The sequence below is a fragment of the Mustela lutreola genome, chromosome 2 (genome assembly GCF_030435805.1).
Source record: "Mustela lutreola isolate mMusLut2 chromosome 2, mMusLut2.pri, whole genome shotgun sequence".
Classification (NCBI taxonomy): domain Eukaryota; kingdom Metazoa; phylum Chordata; class Mammalia; order Carnivora; family Mustelidae; genus Mustela; species Mustela lutreola.
Genome location: NC_081291.1, coordinates 16,326,825 through 16,349,375, shown reverse-complemented (window position 1 = coordinate 16,349,375; position 22,551 = coordinate 16,326,825). Strand labels below are relative to the sequence as shown.

At 51.5% G+C, this 22,551-nt stretch overlaps 1 protein-coding gene and 1 long non-coding RNA gene across 4 annotated transcripts in view; one reads left to right on the top strand and one right to left on the bottom strand.

Annotated features, from left to right (window-relative positions):
- Positions 1 to 22: 22 nt before the first annotated feature.
- LOC131823841 (uncharacterized) lies at positions 23 to 20,652 on the bottom strand. 3 transcript variants are annotated; one of them, XR_009350674.1, is made up of 5 exons: positions 20,422 to 20,652; positions 17,327 to 18,018; positions 8,244 to 16,056; positions 5,134 to 8,033; positions 23 to 4,586 (listed from the first exon to the last, which is right to left on the bottom strand). It is a non-coding gene; the product is annotated as an uncharacterized LOC131823841 (long non-coding RNA). The 3 variants fall into 3 exon arrangements; XR_009350675.1 differs by having other exon boundaries at positions 23 to 8,033; positions 8,244 to 8,334; positions 11,150 to 16,056; XR_009350673.1 differs by having other exon boundaries at positions 23 to 8,033.
- The window catches only part of SLC6A20 (solute carrier family 6 member 20), a 31,848-nt gene continuing 29,459 nt past the window's right edge, over positions 20,163 to 22,551 (top strand). Inside the window, exon 1 of the mRNA XM_059160678.1 lies at positions 20,163 to 20,443. Coding sequence (XP_059016661.1) covers positions 20,323 to 20,443 — 121 coding nt within the window. The 5' untranslated portion in view covers positions 20,163 to 20,322. The remainder of the gene's footprint in view (positions 20,444 to 22,551) is intronic.

The window sequence follows — 22,551 nt, the reverse complement described above, 5'->3', positions numbered from 1 at the left end:
ATAAGGAAAATTAATAGCAAACAGGATCTGATTAACTTCAGTCTCTCTAGCTAAACTCTGTAATTATCAGAGGATGTGCAGACTTTTTTTTTTTTAAATTTTATTTATTTATTTGACAGAGATCACAAGCAGGCAGAGAGGCAGGCAAAGAGAGAGGGGAGGCAGGCTCCCTGCTGAGCAAAGAGCCCCATGTGGGGCTTGATCTCAGGACCCTTGGATCATGACCTGAGCCAAAGGCAGAGGCTTTAACGCACTGGGCCACCCAGGCGTCCCCCCACCCCCATGCAGACATTTTTTCAACCCCACCTAGTCACGAATCTGGATCGCTGAAGTCAGGTGCATCCATACTTCTACAGTTGAGAAAGTCTCTAGACTCAGAATAAATATAATCTTTATACCTCAGTCGTCTAGAATATTCTCTTAAATTATGACTTATGTTCCAGTTAGCAGACCTAAGATTCAACTTCTGATTGTTGTTCATTTATTTGTATGCATCTAGAGTAACTGCATTTTCAAGGGATTCTTATTCTGTTTCCATGGGTTCTGCTTTTATTCTGGAGTGATTTTGGATAAAGCATTAAAATCATTAAATCATTAAAAATGAGGCCTCAGGGCGCCTGGGTGGCTCAGTGGGTTAAGCCGCTGCCTTCGGCTCAGGTCATGATCTCAGGGTCCTGGGATCGAGTCCCACATCAGGCTCTCTGCTCAGCAGGGAGCCTGCTTCCTCCTCTCTCTCTCTCTCTCTCTCTGACTACTTGTGATCTCCCTCTGTAAAATAAATAAATAAAATCTTTAAAAAAAAAAAAAATGAGGCCTCAATCTCCGCAGTCATGTAGTGCAGCGATTTGCCATAAAGGTAAATAAAATAAGGTGCACAAAGCAGTAATGCATCAGAAGGAAAGGACTGACTTCTGTCACGTTTAGAAAGTAACTGTTTGCGTTTCCAGAAGCAGAGCGTCACGCCTGAAAGAAGTGCAGTCTGCTGAGAGGTCATCCCACTTGCACAAATGAAGATTTTATTCACCAAGAAGGGTTCACCGATCAGACAATAAGGCTCATTATTTTTATTCAAGCTTGTAATACTAGCCTTGAATTTGCTGTTTTTCTTAGAGGCTTTGTGTTAAAACACCGAAGGAACAAATGATAAAGGGTAAGACCAACGACCTCCCCTGAAAAGGACACAGAAGGCAGTCTTAAAAAGAAGAACGAATCAGAGAAGGGAGGGAAAAATCCAACAGGCCAGCATCTAGTGCATAATCTCTCCCCACCAGCCTCTCACCGTTCAGGTCACTTGTGAATCTCTCTTCCTTCTAGAGTTTTTACCCGCCTAGTTCTTTAGCCCCAAGTTGATACTCTCTCCAAAGATCTATCCCATTCCTTAAGGACCAGGATATTCTATATAATTCAGAAACAGAACATGCTAGAAGAGCCATCAGAGACCATTTGATCATTACCTCCCTGCATCTTCTCAATGTGATGCCCACGGGGGCGGAAGAGGTGTTGAGAAACCTATATTGCTAAGAAAAATTTCAGCTTGTTTTTTGGTAGCAACTTTGAAATATTCTGTACGGTGTGTTCCTGTTCAATCATAAATTCCAAAGTAATTCTGAAACCTTAAAACCTAACTGTGCCCCACGGGGAGATATATAGGACATTCTTTGATATAAATCAACACGATGATTCTGTTGCATCTAAATACCTTGTGCTCAGCTTTTGCCCAGCATCAGGCTGGGTATTCTTTTGGAATGAAAAGATAAGTCTTTGTTTGCACAAAACGAAGTCTTAAATATTTATTTTTTGCACACGTACCTAGTTTTAAGATTTATCGCACTTGACTAAGCTAGCAAGCCTCTCCAGTCTATGTATTTTGGGCTTCTAAGAGCATTGGCTGAAGGAGTGATTAACCCTCCGGGGCGCTAAGCTGTCTAGACGGTACATTCCTGGTTGTCATGATGCAACTTTGGTCGAACTTAAAAATTCAAGGCTCCTGCTATGCTCTGACTCAGACCTTTTATCAACAAAAATAAGTATAAAGGGTTTTTGTTACTAATATTTTCTGTTCAACATCTAAGCATTCATTTTTTTCCCCATTATGTGGTTCGTTCTGAGTCTCTGTTAACTGTCTCGTGATCACCCACTTGCGTCTTATAACACTGTTGGGGAGATATTGCTCTATATTGAATGGAATGTAATTCTGTTTCATAAAACATTTGCTATCACTTCCATTCTGATCAATGGGACAGTCCGTAGAGATGCGTACACTTTGACATGCTAGGTGCTCTTGGATAGAGTGGATTGCACACATTGGGCGTGAACGATTTCCATGGCTTATGTGTAAATGCTTATTATATACTGAAGCTTTGCCATCAGAAGTTCAAGACCTGATTCCTCTCATGTAAGCAAGTCTTTTAAAAATAAAGACAGAAGGGGCACCTGGGTGGCTCAGTGGGTTAAAGCCTCTGCCTTCCACTCAGGTCATGATCTCAGAGTCCTGGGATCAAGCCCCGCATCGGGCTCTCTGCTCAGCAGGGAGCCTGCTTCCCCCTCTCTCTCTGCCTGCCTCTCTGACTACTTGTGATCTCTGTCTGCCAAATAAATAAATAAAATCTTTAAAAATAAATAAATAAATAAAGACAATAGTAGTATTTAGGCAAGACAGAATAGTAGTATTTAGGCAATACTGTTTTTCAAAAGATTTTATTTATTTATTTGAGAGAAAGTGAGAGAGCATGAGTGGAGGGGGGAGGGTCAGAGGGCAAGGAAGAAGCAGACTCCCCGCTGAGCCAAGAGCCCAATGCAGGACTCAACCCTAGGACCACGAGATCATGACCTGAGCCAAAGGCAGACGGGGTGGGAGGGGACCCCAGGAAGCACAGTGAGGGCAGGGGGGCAGAAAGCAGAAAAGGGAGGAAGCCGAGAAAGGGCGTGTTCACGTGCGGGCGACCGCTGTGGGCCACCAAGCTCCATCCCACTCAGGAGCGAGGAGGCCGGGGCGCCCTCCACCAAGCTCCTTTATCAGGTTGAGCGTTGCTCATGAGACATGAACTCTCAGCCCTTCTCGTGCCTGGGTCGAGCAAGCTCCAATGTTTGAGAAGAGACACGGAACCTTCCGCTGGCTACCTCCTGGCAATGACAAGCAGGATGTGTTGGGCACTGCCAGCACCGGGTCCCACCATGAACTGGGAAGACAGAGGCTGCACGTGGTGGACGTTCCGTACATGCTGTTAGTCCTTCCCAAAGGCTGAACTCAGACGAGGAATCACAACCCTGCTCAGCCTTTCAAGCCCAGCGTGTGCTCGTGTGGCCAGACCACAGCCAGGGCTCTGAGGAAAAGCGTATCCCTCGACTGAGCGAGCCCTCAGCCCACGGCGCCCCTCGGTGACTCAAGTGTGAGGGCCCATGACAGAAGCTCCGCACCAGTGTCGGTGAAACCGCACCCCTGCGTCCTGCACAAGTGCTGCTTAAGCCATGAAGACCTTGGGTAGATTGTTCAAAATTAGATATTACCTCTAAGTTAGTTTTCTGATAATGAAAATTTCCCCATACCAATGACCAAAATTGTTTGAAAACCCGGACACTAGAAAAACCTTTTGTACGCAACATAATTCCCATCCTTTTAAGTGGTGAGTCACAATTATAATTTTCTTTTCCTGACAAGTGTCAATGACTGTCTAGCAGCCATGGGCTGCTAAGGTATGGAGTGCTGTTTGCCCCAGTAATAAGTGGTTTGCAAGCACTGTAGTTTGTTTAAAAATATATATATATATATATTAGAGAGAGAGAGAAAGATAGTGTGTGAGCAGGGGGAGAGACAGAGGGAGAGAAACTTGAAGCTGACTACCTGGCGAATGTGGAGCCCCACGCAGGGCTTGATCCCATGACCCACAAGCTCACGACCTGAGCCAAAACAGAAAGCTGAACACTCAAGAAACTGAGCCACCCAGGGGGGCCCAAGCACCATGTTTTTTGAACGACTGCATCTTTTCTTAGGGTTTCCCCACGTCCACGGGTGTCCTTTCATCAGGCTGGTAGCTCACACTCTGATTGTGACCCATGCCTAGTCTCTGCTTCTAAGTGGTACGGGCTTGGAAAAGCTTATTAGAATTATTCCTATCCCCAGAGTGAGGGCTTAAGGGACTCCTCTTCTATGGGTGATGTGCATAGACTTGGCATCTTGGCAGCTCCAATACCTTTTCAGGTGCTTTATAAGACAATGTTCACCAGCCAGGTTATCTGCATGGTTACATAGTTGCAGTTTGCAGGTAAATAATTCTGGGTAAGTGGGATACTGTATCGTTTCTTTATTTCTCTTGCCTTATTGCACTGGCCAGGACCTCTAGTACAGTGTTAAATGGAAGGTGATAGAGGACAGCTTTGCCTCATTCCCAGTCTCTAGGGGAACCCTTTAAATACTTCACAAATAAGAATAATGTTTGCAAGGGGCACCTGATGGCTCAGTCAGTTACGTGTCCACCTCTTGATTTCGGCTCAGGTCATGCTCTCAGTGTTGGGAGATCGAGCCCCACATCAGGCCCCGTGCTGGGCGTGGAGCCTGCCTAAGATTCTCTCCCTCTCTCTCTGCTCCTCTGCAACCAAAAAAAAAAAAAAAAAAAAAAAGAAGAAGAAGAAGAAGAAGAACGTTTACAATATTCTGTATTAGATTAAGGATGTTCTTGTCTATTCCCAGTTAGCTGAGATCATTTATAAAGGTTATAAATGGGTATTGAATTTTGCCAGATGTTGAGATGATACTCTTTTTCTCATCTTTTTCTGTTAAGGTTGCAAAGTGCAACACTTAATTTTCTGATATTCAACTATTCTCAGTCAGATGCCTATCCTTTGCTGACTGCCCAGCTAAAGTGAACTGCCTTGGCCAAGTTTACCTGCCCCTCCAGGTGACAGCATCTGACAAGGGTCAATGTAGAGGTACAAGGGTCAGGCCCTCTTGCCCCCTTCACAATACCCCACAGTGTTCAGAGCCTTTCCATGGGGCCTGCCCAGCCCTGCTCTTCCCCTTCCCACGGACCACCCCCCAACCCCACCCATCTGGGGTCCTGCACACCAATCTCTATATCATATGCTTCCCAAGGGACCCCCCCCCTGCAGCAGTCATGATACACTATCCTTTTATACCTTGCTGGTTCCTGTTAGTTGACATACTCCTTGGGATCAATACTCCTTGCATCAATATTCACATCAGACTTTGCTCTGGAATTTCCTTTCCTTATAAAACAGCTGTTATTTGAAAGCCACCAACAAGACCTCTGAAATTGATCACTGGTTCACATGAACTAGACCTTTGAATCCTTGAACCAGTGCCCGTCCCGCTTGGTAACTAACATCCATGATCTGTTGTCAGAGTCAAGCCCACCTGAAAAAGATAGATAAGATAAGATAAATAGATAAGGAGAAGCCTGAGGGAGCCAGGTGGGGGTAACAGGCAACCCCCGGTGTCCTCCAGGACAGCTGCCCTATTAACTCAGTCAAGGGCTCCTCACTCCCGGCGGAGGCTGCTGGTGCGTTCCGGAGGCCTGAGCGGCAGGTGCGAAGCTGGAGCACTGGGGTCGGAGACGGGGACTCTGCCGACAGCGCCGCCTCTCAGGTGCGCGCCCTCTGTCAGGCTCCCGACAGTCAGCACTGCCTGTTCTCTGTCCCTTTGGTGTTACATTTTCTGCTTCCTTCTACATTCTTGCCACATAGAGTCTTGGACTCCAAAATCACATCTTCACACCTGCTTCAGGGTCCACAGTGGGGATTTGCTCTAGATAATTATGACATTATTCTAGACAAACCACCTGATGATACCACCTTTTTTGAGATATCATTTACATACAGTCACCTGCACCCATATCAGGGGTCCCGTTTGATGAGTTCGGACAGACGCGATGCTTGAGTGTTCACTAAGAGATTGGGCCATATTCACCACCCCCCCAAAAATAGCTGGTGTTCAGTGACCCTCCCGTGCCCTGGGCTCAGAGCCATGTTCATCTGCTTTCTCTTGGGAACGCTCAGCTCGTTTCACACAGCCCGCTTTCTTTTATGTCTGGCTCCTTCCGCTCAGCAAAATGTTCTTGACCTTCATCCACATTGCCACGGGCAGCGTCCATTCCTGTTGGCCCCTCCAGGGCGCCACGTGTCAACCATTTGTTTAATCGGCTGAGTCTTAGAATACTTCAGCAGGGACTTCGCACACTAAAATCAATAAATCCGTTCCTTTTCAGGCTTGAGTGCATACTAGGTGCCCAGCCCTGGTGCTTGAAACACATCACGCACAAAATAGTCATTTGTGCCCTCAGGGAGCCAAGAGTGAGAGAACACAGAAAATAATAATAATAAATCCATGATATGGCATATGCATGATTTTCCTAGAGTTGCTGGAGAAAATTACCTCAGCCTCGGTGGCTTAGAACAACAGAGATGAATTCTTGCCCACAGCCGGAGGTCAGGCATCCAAACTGAAGGCGTTGGTAGCCCTGGTTCCTTCTGGAAGCCCGGAGAGAAAATCCACTCCCTGTAGCTTCCGTTGCTTCCAATGGCAGCCAGCAGTCCTTTGCTGGTGGACTCATCACCCCGCCTCTGCACCCCCATCTTCGCATTCCCTGGGCCTCTGGGTGTCTTCTCCCCTTCTCTTCTCTTCTGTGGACACTTGCCATTGGAGTTTGTGCCCTCCCTAACCAGGATGCTCTCATCTCCAGACCTTTCATTATACCTGCAAAGTCCCTTTTCCAAATGAGGTCACACCCATAGGTTCTGGGCGGACATTTCTGGGGTCTACCCTTCAAACCACGCAGAGTTTTTTGGAGGAAGAAGTTGCTGGAGTAACGTCACGAGAGTCGTACAGAATGAGGAGGAACAGGAGTGCCGGGGGTGCTGAGTGCAAGGTCAGTTGCGGGTCAGCACAGTCCTTGTTCCCGGGCTGAGGGAACAGCAGACAAAGGCCTCTGCCGAGAGGGGCCAGGCATGTGGTAGGGCAGCAAGGAGCCCCGGGGCTGGATCCTGCCGGCCATGAGGCTGACTGGGAAGAATCTAGATGCTACTCAGAAGGAGCCGTTGCAGAGGTGAGCCTCAGAGTGATAAAACCCAGCCACTTTCTGGCTGTGTTGAGCTCAGATCTCCTTGGACAACACTGGGAGCAGGGGCAGCTCGGGAGTCACCCGAGGGAGTCCCGGGCTTGGATCCAGGGAGGAGCCGTGCAGGTGGGAAGAGCGGCGCTTGAGTCTGGGTGTTTTGAATCCAGGGAAAACTTAGCAGCAAAGCACACAGATCCTAGGGTGTACACTCACAGCACTCCTACAGGGCAAGCACTTTGTGTAGCCCCCCGGATGAAGACTCGCCAGCGATCTGCCCCTGGAGGCCTTCAGTGCTGCTCAGGCGGCAGCCCCACCTATGCCCAGGGGCAATCACTCCTCCGCCTTCCAGACCCTGAGGCTCCTCGTGGCTGCTCTTGAACTTGACACCCATGGACTCACACCGCATAGCCTGTGTGCGGCTTCCTTCCACACCGTGCATGCGATTCACGTCCAGCTGCAGTCCGTCCTCCTCGTCCTGCCTCCCGTTGGCTCACCTGCATACTCCACGGTTTCCTGATGGTCTCACCGCTGCCGGACAGTTGCGGTTGTTCCGGGGCTGGGTTCCAACACGCTGCTGGGGGACTTCGGTGGAGACCGGTGCACGCAGGAGGGCCACTGCCAGATGGCGCCACGCACCAGCGTTCGGCGTGAGACGTTTCCACGTTGCCGGCTGCCATGCCTGCCTGACACTAGGAGAGTCTGACCCCGGATCTGTGTTGAGGATGAAACCAAGAGGACATCGGGGCGGACTGGAAGTAGGGTCCGAGAGACGGGAGTCCAGAATGACTCTAGAAGGTCGGCCTGAGCGACTAACTGCTCAGTGACACTTGGGTGGGCAGAGATGAGGAGCAGGTCAGGAAGTCTGTCTGTGCCTCGCAGACATCCCAGGGAGGACGCTCGAGAGACGGTAGACACCCCAGTCTAGACGTCTGGGCTGGAGAGACAGCAGTGTAGATGAGGCGGCTGTAAACCATGAGAGAGGAAATCACACCAAGAGGTGAGTATGGGTGAGAAGCAGGGGTGCTGTAATGTATAGTGAGAGCAGGGAGAAGAGGAAGACTCAGCAGAGGAGACAGGGAGGGGGCTACAGAGAGCCAGAGCCCAGGCTAGAGGAAGAAGCAAACAGCAGAGGGGTGTGGGGGGGTAGGGAAGGAAGGGACACTGAGGACTGACCTTCAAACTAAGCCATGTGGGGTCACTGGTGACCTTGACCAGACGGTTTCCTTAGACTGGGGGCTGGGAGTGCTAGGTCTAGTGCAGGTGACTGTAAGTAACAGGAGGAGAGAGACTTGGCGTATAGACGCCTCTTGATGAGTTTTGCTAGAAAAGAGCAAATACAAAACCAAAACCAAAAAGCAATAGGGCAGAAGCCTGAGTGGAAAGGGATATCAAGTGAAGGGACCATTTCCCTTCAGATAGGAGAAGCCCAGCACGTTCTGTCTTCCTCCCCACTAGAACATGCGCAAGCCCGAGATGGTTTTGTTGACTCTGAAGGCATTTTCGTGAAAGTGGAAAAGGCAGGAGAGAGAATGGGCAGAAGTGGGCTGTTCCCCAGGAGCCACGAGAAGGGCAGGAAAGGAAAGATGTGTGTTAAAGCCGCACGGAGGATCCTGCTGTTGCAGCCAGGTCTACAAACCCCGAACCCCGTGTGCCCTGCAGGCGTGAACAGGCCTACAAACCCCGCTGGTGGGGCCGGCTACAGCATGGGATTTGACTTGAGGGGGCCTGGGGAGGAGCCCGCAGGAGTCTGCATTTCTCCCGGGCTCCCCGGCAGTGCCCACGCTCCGCCCCAGACCCCATTTCCAGGATCGACAGGGGAGAAAGAAATCCCAAACAATGTGACCTGGGGAGCTCTTGCAGAATGAAGCACGTGTGTTTCCTGGCAGAGCGAGGCTCACAGGGCTCCTCCCGTTAGGCTGTGCGAGCACAAGCTCAGAACAGCGCCACAGGGCACAGTGGGAGTCCTCAGGGGGTCCCTGATGGGGACAGCAAGGGCCCTATGGACACTCTGACCCTTGAAAATATTTTCACAGAGCCCAATCTGTTCTCCCTCAGTGGATCAGGCCTCCTGGCTGGTCCTGATTGTTTGTTCCCTGCACAAGTATGTGGGGCGCAGAAGCATACCGGGCCAACACCAACAGAAAGGACGGAGGGGTTCTCTGCGGCCCGCTGGGCCCCGTGTTTGCAGAGCACGCAGCTGCGGGTCCTCAAGGGGGATCAGCTGAGTGGCCCCGGGGGGCGGCCACACTGTTTTCCCAATAAACCCATTGCTGCTGTGTCTGTTCGCTGGGGCCTGTGAAACGCCTGTTTGTTCCCCTCAGGCCTTTCTGAAGGATGCCCCCTCGGCGGTGGCCATGCCCACGAACCCAGCAGCATATGCGGCAACTTCGAGAAAATCGTTTCAGGTGACTCGGCTGAAGGAGGTCGTCCTTGGGAAGGGGTCACATGGACAGGAGGACCCCCCCCCACCCTCGATGTTGCCTTTGTGGTTTCCTCTTTTTTTTTTTTTTTAGATTTTATTTATTCATTTGACAGAGAGAGAAAGAGAGAGAGACCATAAGTAGGCAGAGAGGCAGGCAGAGAGAGAGGGGGAAGCAGGCTCCCCGCAGAGCAGGGACCCCCCAATGTGGGGGGCTCCATCCCAAGACCCTGAGATCATGACCTGAGCTGAAGGCAGAGGCCCAGCCCACTGAGCTACCCAGGTGCCCCTTTTGGAGGCCCCAGAGTTCGCGCCAGGACAGACTCTATAATAGAGTCTACAAATTCAAACATTCGCTCTAGCGTTTCCCGAAGTCATTTTCCACTTAGGCCTCCTGTGCTGGCAAGACTTAGACTTCATTTTCTTTTCGCCTGTGTCCGTGACTTTGTCACGTCCCTCAGCGGCGGGAGGACCAGAAACAGTCGCAGCCTGCAGCCACCCGCTCCCCACCCCGCCTCGACCCGGCCCCGCTCTGTGTGGCCGCCCCGCCTTGGGTCCCGGCTGGCCACTCTCCACCATCCCGGGGCTCGCCACCGCCGCGCTGGGGTGGGCCGCACAGTCCGAAGGGCTCTGCAGGGTTCTGGGAGGAAGGCCAGCAGTCTCTCCCACACTGCAAACATCAGATGCCAACTCAGAAAGCTTATATGCTCACTCTTCTCCCCCAAAGCCCATCCATCAGGATATAGTCTAGTGTCTAAAGTGCATGTGCAGCGCTACCTGTCACAGGTGCTGTGGGAAGACCAAAGTGACACATTTTCTGCAAGTTATGAAAAAAAAAACGGTGTTAAATAAGCCCTGGTGAAACTATCTGACAAATCCGGAATGAAGGCCATTCTACAACGGCCTGCAATTCACCCAGTCTCTCCAGAAAGTTCATGCCATAAAAATAAAAAGGTGGGAAAACCATCCAAAAAGCAGCTCTGGGGACACCTGGGTGACTCAGTTGGTTAAGCATCTGCCTTTGGCTCACGTCATGATCTCAGGGTCCTGGGATCGAGTCCTACATCGGGCTCTCTGCTCAGCAGGGAGCCTGCTTCCCCCTCTGCTCCCCCTGCTTGTGCTCTCTCTCTCTCTCTCTTTGTCTAACAAACATATAAATAAAATCTTTAAAAATAAAAAAATTTAGTTAAAAAATAAAAGCAGCTCCATTTGCAACAGCCAAATGCAAGGTACAAGCCCTGATTCACTCCTGGATAGCCATAAAGGGCCCTGGGGACAACCCCCTGAAATGTTCACTTTGCATATTTTGATGAAGCCAAGAAAGTTACGTCCTTAGAACGTTTTAACTCCTATCAGGCTTCCAAGTTACATGCCTTATTTAAGTTCTACCTTTTAATTTTTTCAAAATTCCATGAAGTAAATGCTCCTCGGTGGTGAGATCTTGGTCACACATTATGGGTTCACCGTGCCATTCTGGCACATCCTCTAATGTATCCTGATATCTGTTCTTTTTAAAAAATCCTACCTGGGAGTCACTGGGCTGCGGGAACCTGTAGTGGGAAATGCTGAACTCTTAGCACTTTATTGCTCTGTCTCCATTTTTCTCTCTTCTCCTTCTAGGATTCTAAAGAAACATAGGCCACTTTACTGTTCTACATACCTTAATCTTTGTCTCTCTGTGCAGTGTTCCAGAAAATTCCTTCTGACAGTTCCTTGAGTTCGATGACTTATCTAATCCACTTTTTAAAAAAAGATTTTATTTATTTATTGGACAGACAGAGATCACAAGTAGGCAGAGAGGCAGGCAGAGAGGCGAAAGCAGGATCCCTGCTGAGCAGATAGCCAGACGAGGGACTCGATCCCAGAACCCTGGGATCATGACCTGAGCCAAAGGCAGAGGCTTTGACTCACTGAGCCACCACTTTTAAACCCATCCACTGAGTTTCTGATTTCCTTTACTGCGTTTTTTCATTTCTAGAAATTCCACTCAGTTCTTATTATAATGTATCACTTATACATACACATACATATACATATAAAATGTATCATTTTCCAGTCTAGGCTCTTTCTGTTTCCTGCTCTGCCAGCCACAGACATACGGGCGCGTAGAAGTCTCTCTCGTGATGGCAGCCAGCTCTGGCTCTCCTAGCGATCCTACCAATTTTTGCTTCCAGTTTCTTAAAGCTGTTTTATTCATTGTATTCCACTTTGAAAATGTCCCATCTTTCTGGTGACAGACGTCCATTCTGTCACTAATAACACTTTTTGGGTTTCAAGTCTGTTCGTCTGAAGTAATACACCTCTCCGTGGCTTTCTTGGGGATACTATTTTCCTGGCATTTCCTTTTCATCGATTCACCCTAAGTTTTTCTGTGAGCTTGCGTTTAGTATGTTTCTTCTAAATGAAATTTTTATCCCAGTCTTTGTCCTAGTCCATTTAAGTCATGGATATTTACCATAACTCCTGCCACACTGGGATGCCTTTCCCATCTTACTTTTTGCTTCCTCTCTGTTCTGAATTCTTACGCATGCTTCCTCCTCTTTTGTTTGCTTTCATCAGACCGTGCAAGAATATAAAGCCACTAGAACTGCAGGCTGGTGTAGAGTAGTGACGCCATGACCCGGATGCAACCACGGTTAGGGATCGTCTACCAAAGCTGAAAATACGCACACATGCATCCGCTTCAGCACACGCGCCCATAGAAACGCGTGCGCACATGCACCCGGACACATGCACCCGAAGGCTCTGGCAGCTTTCTTCACGGCATCCAAGCCCAAAGATGATCCAAATGTCCCCCGAGAGTAAAGTGGGTAACCGATCCGTGGTTATAATCATAGAGAAAATACAACAGAGCATCAAAAAAAAAGAAAAGAAAAGAAAAGAAAAACATCAACTACAGCTACACGTACCAATTGGAGGAAACTTAAAAAGCAATAATCAGGTGATACAAATGAAACCAAACCCCGAAGGATAGTCGCTGTATTTTCCATACTATAGAGTTCAAACAGATAAGATGAAAATGTAGTGATCAGGGATTCACGCCTTAGGAAGGAGGGGAGTAAATCATAGGGAAAAGCAAGAAAGGCGCGGTCAGCAGAGGGTTCCCTCTGCACGGAGAGTGGGGGCTCTGACGCACAGGATGGCGGAAGTGCCCCTCGGGGCTGGCAATCCCGTTCTGGACCTGGGCGAGATGATCATTTGTGGGCGGTAGATCTGATGTGCATTTGTCTGCCTGGCTGTTCTATTTCACCATGAACAGGGAAAACAGGAATAGGGCCCATAAGTATCTCTTTTTCTACTCATTACCATCTTTTGCCAAACTCCCACACTCCCTGACAAGGTCGATGTCTTTCCATCCAGGTGTCTCGTCTTCGAAGTCGCTGTATACTCGGTGTCGGCCTGGGGATTCAAGGTCCCGGGGGAGCCTCATTCTTACCTAGGTCACCCCCTGATCAGAGATAAAGGAGTGAATGGTGGATGCGGGACAGAGAATGTGGGGCACACACACACACACACACACACACACACACACACACACACACAGAAAAGCTATTTGCCGTGTCAGGGAGAGGAGCAGAGCGGCCGGTGGGACAAATACCAGCCCCAGAGGCAGAAGGAGGCAGTGGGAGCCCACGCTCAGGGAGGCAGCCTAGGAGGGAGAGGGGCAGGAAGGGTCCCGCGCTGGAGGGAGAGCCGTCAGCCGGACAAGGGCTGCTCAGGACCTGGGTTAAGTCATCAGTGGGCCGAGGGGGATGGAAAGAGAGGCTTGATAGGCGCCCAGAGAAGGTCCGGGACCCCGGCCCAGGGCCATGAGACAGGACAAAGATCCCGGAGCAACAGCAGCATCAAGGCCCTGCTGAGGATTCACGGCCCGTGGCTGCTGCAGACCCAATCACAGCTCTGTGAGATCTTTCCAGAAGCACTCACCAGCAGTCTGGTGAACCCCGAGAGGCTCGTGTCTGGGTGGCTCAAGGCTGAGAGACAGTAAAAGGACTAGGAGTTAGCAGGGCGATACATGGAATTGGGTGGCCGTCAAGTCCAGGCCAGAGACCGTGGTCCCTAGAAACAGAAAGGCAGTGGGAAGGGTGGGGGTTGGGGTTTCCTCTCTTGCAGATGGAGTGGCTTCACGAGACAGAGCCACCGAGGGCACACCCAGCCTCCCAACGGGAAGATGAGGGGTTGCATTCAGCAAAAGAAAGTCCCATCTTTTCTGGAGACAGGACAGCATTCAGACATGGCTGCGTCCCACTTCCTTGCTCACAGTCCGGGCCCGGCAGGCGGGAAGCTCTCTGTGGCAGCAATTAGCAGAGAAACCCCCCTTCAGTCCCCCAGACCCCCGTCAGGAGTGTCCGGTGGGGCGTCCTGAAGTGATGGGGACTCTCCTTGTCCGGCTGCCCAGCATGGCAGCCCCCAGCCACACGCACTACCCGACTCTTGGAGCATGCCTAGTATTTATTTCCCGTTAGCTCATTTAACGTTAAGTAGGGGACACCAGGGTGGCTCAGTCGGTTAAGCATCTGCCTTCCAGCTCAGGTCATGACCCGAGGGTCCTGGGATCAAGTCCTGCATCAGGCTCCTTGCTCGGCAGGGAGCCTGCTTCTCCCTCCCCCTGCCAGTGCGTTCTCTCTCTCTCTCTCTCTCTCTTTGACAAATAAGTAAGATCTTACAAAAATAAAATAAGGTTAAACAATGGCAATGTGGCCAGTGGCTGCTCCATTGGACAGTCCAGCTTCAGCTCCCCTCCCTGAAAACAGAGGCCTGGGCTTGGCAGTGTGGCCCCAGTACATTTGGGGACCTTAATGCTTTTGTCCCAAGTTCTCCACGGAAACCCTGTATCTAGAAATGTGCTGGTGGATCTGCTCCACTCGGGTCCACTACTCGGGCTCCCACTACTGCCTACCAAGCGCCGGGCACGCCGTGGAATTCTGGGGCTCCATGGGCGCCGCCTGTGGGCAAGGGATGGGGTGACCTCACTGCACACGCAGCACCGGAGAGGACGTAAGGTGGCTCACAGTGGACAGACATTCTGGAATCTTTACCAGCTTATCTTTATCAGCATTAGACAAACAGTATCTTTGCCGATATGGTAATGATCGAAAGCTTCCTTTGAAAATGCATTTACGGGGGCGCCTGGGTGGCTCAGTGAGTTAAAGCCTCTGCCTTCAGCTCAGGTCATGATCCCAGGGTCCTGGGATCGAGCCCCGCATCGAGCTCTCTGCTCTGCAGGGAGCCTGCTTCCTCCCCTCTCTCTCTCTGCTTGCTTCTCTGCCTACTTGTGATTTCTCTCTCTCTGTCAAATAAATAAAATCTTAAAAAAAAAAAAAAAGAAAGAAAGAAAATGCATTTATGTGAAACAGTGAATTTCTTTTTTTTTTTTAATTTTTATTTATCTATTGACAGGCAGAGATCACCAATAGGTGGAAAGACAGGCAGAGAGAGAGAGGGAGGAGGAAGCAGGCTCCCCACTGAGCAGAGAGCCCGACGCAGGGCTTGGTCCCAGGACCCCCGGGACCATGACCCGAGCCGAAGGCAGAGGCTTTAACCCACTGAGCCACCCAGGAAAACGATCCATAGAGAATAGTCTCCGTGATTCACAAATGGGGCATAATACGGGCTCAAAACCCTGGCAGATGTGGCCACAGCGTGGGGAGCTGATCCACGCTGATCAGCTGGATCAGAAGGGTCTGATCTGGAGGTCCGGGCATTTGGACCAGGGCCGGCGGCGTGCCCTGGCAACTTGTCAGAAAAGCACCCTAGGAGGCCCCACCCATCCTGGACCTCCCGAAGCCGGACCTGCCTTTGAATGAGCCCCGAGGGCATCTGTGGGCACACGGATGCTTGAGGGCCACGCTCGAATAGGCTGGTGACACTGAGAGTTGGGGGACGGGGGTGTGGGGGGCCGCCCAGGAGCTCCACTTGCAGCCAGAAGAGGCTCAGGTCTCCTGGGAGCTCCTGCCTGCTCAGCACACACACACACGTGCACACTCAGCCCTGATATCGGGGGGCCCCCAGCCTGGCTCCCGGGAGGACCCTCCCCTTCACCCCCTGACAGCACCCCCCCACCCGCCACCACCCCAGCAGCTCCTTGGGGCTTCTGCTCTCCCATCTGCCCTCCCGCAGAGAGAGCAAGCAGGTCCCTCGGACAGCAGGGTGGGGGCGCTGTTCTGGCCCCGGGTGTGCCTCCAGTGCCCCAGCCCGGCAGCCTGCCGGCACGTGGTGGGTGAGCCACAAAAACTCGAATGTCTGGAGAAAACTTCTGAAATGTGGGCACCTCGGTTATCGATGCTAGAGAGCAATAATGATGAAATGGCCCCGAAGTGCTCATCTATCCTCTGGACTTTACGGACACTCAAGGTCAGGAATAGGACTAGGGAGTAAACGATGAATAAGACATGACACCGGGGCGCCTGGGTGGCTCAGTGGGTTAAGCGTCTGCCTTCAGCTCAGGTCATGATCCTGGGGTCCTGGGGTCGCGAATCCCCATTGGGCTCCTTGCTCAGCGGGGAGTCTGCTTCTCCATCTCCCAGTGCCGCTCCCCCTGCTTATGTTCTCTCAAGCGTGTGCTCTCTGTGAAATAAATAAATCTTTTTTAAAAAGACGTGACACTAGCCATGGAGCAGAGGGGACACCTATCCTGCTGTCTTCGGGACAAGGCTGCACGACCAGTGGATAGGACAGCGTCAGAAACCAGATCTGCAGCCCCAGGCTTGGGGGGGGGGGTGCAGGGAAGAGAGAACAATGCAGCCTGGCCAGAGGCAGGCGTGGTGCTGGGCTTCCAACAAAGGATAGTGTTTCATCTGGGTCAAGAAGAATGGGAGAGGACTCTCTCCCAGGTCAAGAAGGCAGAAGGTGTTCCTGGCTGAGGGAACAGCCCCGGGAGTATTAAAATGCACAGCACTGTCGGAAGGTAAAAGCCTAGGTGAGCAAGGGTCAAATTCCTCCTGGCCCAATTAAAAAATAAATTCCTCCAGGCTGTCCGGACCGGGCTCCGGAGTTTGGACTTTATCTCATGGGGAACTAGGGATTGATGTGGTGGGCGGGGTGGGGGGGGGTGTTAAGTAACAGCATTATCAAGCAGGCGAGTCCATTAATTATTGACAGCTGCGTGGCTGGAGTTGGTGGGAAAGACCCGGAACCCCTGCACAGGGCCATGGCCACACCCATGCAGTTGAATCAGGACCGTCCCTCCTTTCCCAAATCAGATAACTGGGGCAGGCTGACCCTCTGACCTGATTGACAGGGGGCCTGATAAGACCGGACAGGTGAGTGGGAGGGAAAGGTTCTGTCCTGGCAGTGGGAGGCCCCAGGGAGCACTCAGGGTGAGGCCTCCCTTGGGCATCACCCATGCTGAGACCCGGCCCTGCTCCCCTGGCCCCCACCACACAGAATTTGCTTCACTAGCCCCGGGGCCCTACGGAGTGCTGGCGCCTGCTCCCACAGGCTCGGGAGGGCCGCCTCTTCCAGAATCTTGCGAGCTGATTGTTAAAGGCAGCCACGATGGGGCGCCTGGGTGGCTCAGTGGGTTAAGCCTCTGCCTTTGGCTCAGGTCATGATCTCAGGGTCCTGGGATCCAGTCCCGCATTGGGCTCTCTGCTCAGCAGGAAGCCTGCTTCCCTCTCTCTCTCTCTCTGCCTGCCTCTCTGTCTACTTGTGATCCCTGTCTGTCAAATAAACAACTAAAATCTTTAAAATAAAAAAAAAGGGGGCAGCCATGATTAAAACTTCAGTTACATAAACCAACAGGGAAACGGCATAAAACAGAGGTGACAAATGCCTTCAAACCCCACCACTTCCTAATGATTCACTAATTCACTAATTCGCTATTGATTCACTGCACCTCCGTCCTGCTCTCCGGGCTGTGTCTACTGCGTGTGCCTCATGGAGATCCAGACAGCGGTGGCTCCTGCGCGTCTCTGCCCAACCCCAGGTCTTGGAAACTTGGACTTGGCCACAGGGGGAGTATTTACACCGGCGAAATCGGCGAGCGCTACAACCCTGAGTTCTGCAGAGAGAGCTGGTCCCTTCAGCATTTGCCACTGCTCACCTCCACCCCATGCTTTGCTGGTTCCCCAGAGAAGCGCAGCTGCCCCTCCCAGGCCTGTTCGCCCAGCTGCACTTCTGGTCTGGTCAGTTGAGAGGGAGCTGTCGGTGGACGTCAGAAGACACCCTCACCAAGAACCCTGAGCCATCTGCCCCTGAGGATTTACTTTGTCCTACTATGGGGTGTCTCTGTGCGCTCCGCCCAGAACCCCCTCCCACCCTGATCAGGCTCCTGCGGGGTCTGGCAGTGTGACCCTTGGGACCCACAGGCCTGACCCCTGGGGCTGGGGAATGGAAGGAGGGGCCTTGCCTTTGTCACACCAACCCCCTGCAAACAGGTGGCCAGCAACCGTGCAGGACATCTGTCCAGAGTGCCCAGCTCCTGAATGCCACCGTGGGGCCGGCCGTCCTCTAGAGAAAACTCACCCTCGAGAGTTGTTTGTTAAGAGTTTGTTAAAATCAAGAACATCCGTTCATCCGAAGACACCACTGAGAGAATAAAAAGACAAATCACAGACAGAGGGAAGGCATTTGTCCTACCTAAAACTGACACGGGGCTCATATCCAGAAGGAGTAAGGAACGATCTAGGTCAGGAGGAAAAGACAAGTCAATTACGAGCTGGCAAAAGAACACACACTTCATGGCAGAGGGTATCCAGACGACCCAGTTCACCTAGGGAAAGGTATGCAGCCTCCCTCATGTGCGGGAAATTGGAAATTTCAATAAGTCACAGCGAACCATCGCGACACACCCACCAAACCGGAAAGCGCTTTTAAAACAGAATGACAGATATTGCTGAGGATACAGAACAACCGAAACTCTAGTGGGAGTGCAAACTGGTCCTACCTCTCCGGGCAACAGTTTGGCAATATCTGCTCACGCTAAACCTCTAGTTACCGTCCAGCCCAGGAGTTCCCAGCAATGAGCGGACTCGTCTCTCCCAGTGGCACTAGGATGCTCATCACCGCCTTATTCACGATAGCCCCAAACTGGAGATGGTACCAGGTCCTTAAGGCAGCGCCCAGAGTCGGTTCGTGGCATGGAGAACTACGCAGCAGGGAGAACAGCCTAGAGAGGTGCTCCCTGAGCAGAACGACTTGTGCAAGGAAGCCGGGCATGAAAGCGCACACGCTGCCCAAGTTCATGTGCCTAGAGGTCCAAGCCGCGGAAACTAACACATAGCCATAAACCCAGAATGGTCAGTCCCTCTGGGGAGAGAGCAAGTTGTAGGAAGAATACTCACTAGAATCCCAACATTTAAAAAGCAGCAAGGGTCTTCCTTGCTGTATCGTAGACCTCCGCTGCTCTGGCTGTTGGAGGTCGGAAGTTCAAGGACAGGCTGCCCATCAGAGGAGCCTCCACCTTCCTCGGGAGCCACCGGCTGGCCAGGCAGGGACTCAGGGGGAAACCAGAGTAGTGAACTCATTTTGGCTTCAAGGAAGATTTCCACTAGCAATTCCACTTCTCATCTCTTTATATGTAGGTATCAAGCCTTTTCTTACCTGACACCATACCAGGCACTGTTCAAAGTCTATCATTATTATTAACTAATTTAGCATGCTACCTTTTCCATTTATCCAAACCTCTGGGGACGTCTACCAGTGCCCCCTTTATCAAGCATTTACTATGTGGCAGATAGGAAGCTATCACTTCATTCTCACATGAGCCCTTGGGAGGCGGATATGTTGTTTCCATTATGGATTAGGCAACAGAGGCTCAGAGAGGTTCAGTGACTTGTCCAAGGTCACACAGCTCAGTGGTAGAGCTGAGCTCTAAAGCCAGCTCTAGCACTTCTCCAAGCACCAGGCTGAGACAGGTGTAGTGACCACTTTGAACCAAACAACCTTTCCAGACAGGTATTTTAGGCTTCAACTGCGGCATAATAAATCAGAATCTCTAGCCCTTAGACCCACCTGAGCAGTGAAGTATATCCCACAGAGGTTGTTCGAAAGGAATCCTGACCCCCATCCGGCACTACAGAGCCAGACTCTATGCTCTGCACACAGTAGGCAGTAGGGCCCATCTGTAGATGGAAGGAAACCTGCCTGCCTGGCTTCCTCTTCCTCCAAGAAGTCTGGAGGCGCTACCGAGTCCCTCCCTCCCTTCCAGTCTCTGGACAAACAGCATTTTTCCTCCTCTGGGAAGTCCTCCCGGACCACCCCAGCCTACCCCCGCGGTACTGCTCACCCTTTTGCTTTGCCTTAGTTGCCTTCCTCGTGTCTCAGTCTTTTATATGGACCAAAATGAACCATATGAAATTGTCTTCTCTGTAGGTCAACAGTAGTTGAAAATGGGACCTTTTATCCTGGCCAGTTTAAGCATTTCCCTCCCCGGATGTCAATTCCCACAAGGGTTGGGATGTCTGCGTGTGGCTCACAGCCCGTCCCCAGATGAAGCCCCGCACCTAGGAGGCACCCAGGAAACGATGGGTAGATGTTTGGGAGAACCTGACGGCTCCGGAACAGCCGCGCAACAACACGCGGGCCCCGAGGTGGAGCCGGAGGGCCCCGGACACCACCCCTGGCCCCGCCATCCCAGGCGCAATCCCGGGCGCCTTCCCGGCGGCGGCGGCGGCCCGGCGGGGCGGGGTGGGGCTCGCCGTCATCCATTTACCAGCCTCGCCCCTCCAGCCGGCGCACGTTAATGAGATTAGCAATTAAAAAGCGAGTGAGCAGCCGCGGCTGAGGCGCGCGGGGCCACCCCCAGGCCGAGCGGGCGGGTCGTCCGGGCTGCGGCGCTCCGAAGCAGCCCCACGCGGCGCCCGAGGGGGAGCCGGCGCCCAGTTCGCGGCCATGGAGAAGTCGCGTCCGCTGTGGGCCAACCCGCTGCAGTTCGTCTTCGCCTGCATCTCGTACGCCGTGGGCCTGGGCAACGTGTGGCGCTTCCCCTACCTGTGCCAGATGTACGGCGGAGGTGAGTGCGGTCCGTGCGGGAGCCCCGACTCCAGGCCGGTAAACTGAGGCTCGCCGCGAGCGAGGGGCACGGGGAGTGCAGAGCCGGCCGTCCTGGACCCAGCACATCCCTATCCGCCACCGAGCTGTTCTCCAAAACCGCCCTCCCGCGGCCTCTGCAACGCCCCAGCCCCAGCCCCAGCCCAGCGGCCGCCGAGCCTCCTCCGCACCCGGGCTCAGTGGGCCTCAGGAGGCTCCGGACTGTCCCCCCCCCCCCCCCCCCCCCCCGGGCAAGAGGCTGACTTCTAGGGAGTAAAGCTGACATTTAAGTGTAAAAAGTGAGCAGGGAGTTGTCTTCTTCAACAGAAACTCCTGCTACAGTTTTCAGATATGAAACATATTCCCAGCAGTTTGGTTTGAAGCCAGTTAAAAGGGTCTTGAGCAATTCTTTAAGTTTTTTTTTTTTTTTAATTATTATTAAAACACTGCTTTGGGTTTGGAGCCAGAGATGGCAGGAAAGGCAAATCATTCTGTTTCTAATTTTTTCTTTTAGTTTTTTGGTTTTGTTTTCTTTTTTGTTATTGTTTTTGGTTTTTTGGTTTGGTTTTACAAATGTTTCCTCTTCTCCTGTGAAGCATCAGGGCACATTTACTAGATAGACCCACCCATGCCCATCATAGTCCCTGTTTAACATTGTGGGGAGCTTGGGAACACCTTAGTGACAGGCTAGGGAGTCTCTCTGCAGGCCAGCCTATCGTTTTGTAAGGCAGTGTGGCGAGAGGGCTTGGAAGTCTCAGCATTAAACAAGAGTTTTCTTCCTTGGTTCCATTTCTAGAATTCTACCGAGAGGAAGTTATCAGAGGTCTGACCAAGGGTGGCGATGGAAGCTCAGTCTCAAGTCTTTTAATAAGAGTAAAATGTTAGAAACTTCCCAAGCCCTCAAGGAAAGGGATTTAGTCCAATAAGTTATGGAACGTCGGTGTGCGGCCGCTGGGATGGAGTTTCCAGAAATTTTCATAGGCGTTTTCTCCTATCGTCTATTCAGTGGAGGGAGGGGAAGTTAGATTCAAAACTGTACAGAAGGGGTGGTCTTAGCTATGTTTAGAAATAGGTCAGGAAAAGAGAATGAGAACAAAAAATACACCAAAATGTTAACAGTAGTTAGCTCAGGGTGGTTTTTCTTTGCCTTGGACTGTGTGTGTGTGTGTGTGAGATGATTCCTATAATCAGGAATGTATTTTCACCATAAAGGACAATAAAAGATGTTAGACCAAAGTATTAACAAGATTTAACCCATTGAAGAAGGACCAAGACCTAAAGTACTGCTCCCCTGAGCCTCCCCTCACCTGTTCAAAAAAAAGAAAAGCTGGCAAAAGGTTAACTCTCTTGATTCCTTTTTTCATTCGAAGGACATAAACACATCATAATTATGGGAAGGGTATGCTTTGCCATGTGGTATCATGGCTTCATAGCTGACTTTTCAAGGAATTGCTCGTCAGGATGAGATTTCTGGGTCCTTCTGTGCTCAGCACACCTACTGCCCACAATACCTTTGTCTTGGCTGTGTGGTTTCCACCCCTCGGGCCAGGTGAGCCCCATGGTCACGTGACTGTTAATTCCTTGTTTCTAACACCACCCCCTGAATAGCCCGCAGGTGACTTGGGTTGGGTGGAGTAATTCTGAAATTGTATATGTGTAGGGAGTTGCTAGGGGAACCGCAGGACCTTCAGGACCCGGAAGAGGAAAGAAGAAATCCTGTATCTGGTATAGGGTATACTCGGGCTGGCTGGGCTGGGTGGGTGGAGAGAGATGGAGGATGGCCAATGGATGGGTAGACACCAAGGAGAGAGGCAGGATTGGTGGCTCACTGGGTCCGGGATGGGCAGAAATAGGCTGGGCAGGTGGCACGTTCTCAAGGTGTAAGTATCTACAGAGTCAAGACCCAGCGTCTTATCCTGGCCCAGTCAGGGCTTCATCACCTGACACCTGCTCCTCTTTCCACCCCATTTCTGCCTGCTCATCTGCCAGCCCCACCGAATGTTCTAGACTATTCTGGACATTTCTATGTCAGCGAATGCCTACTCTCTGCCTGCACACTTTGCACAAACTGTTTCCTCTACCTGGGAAGCT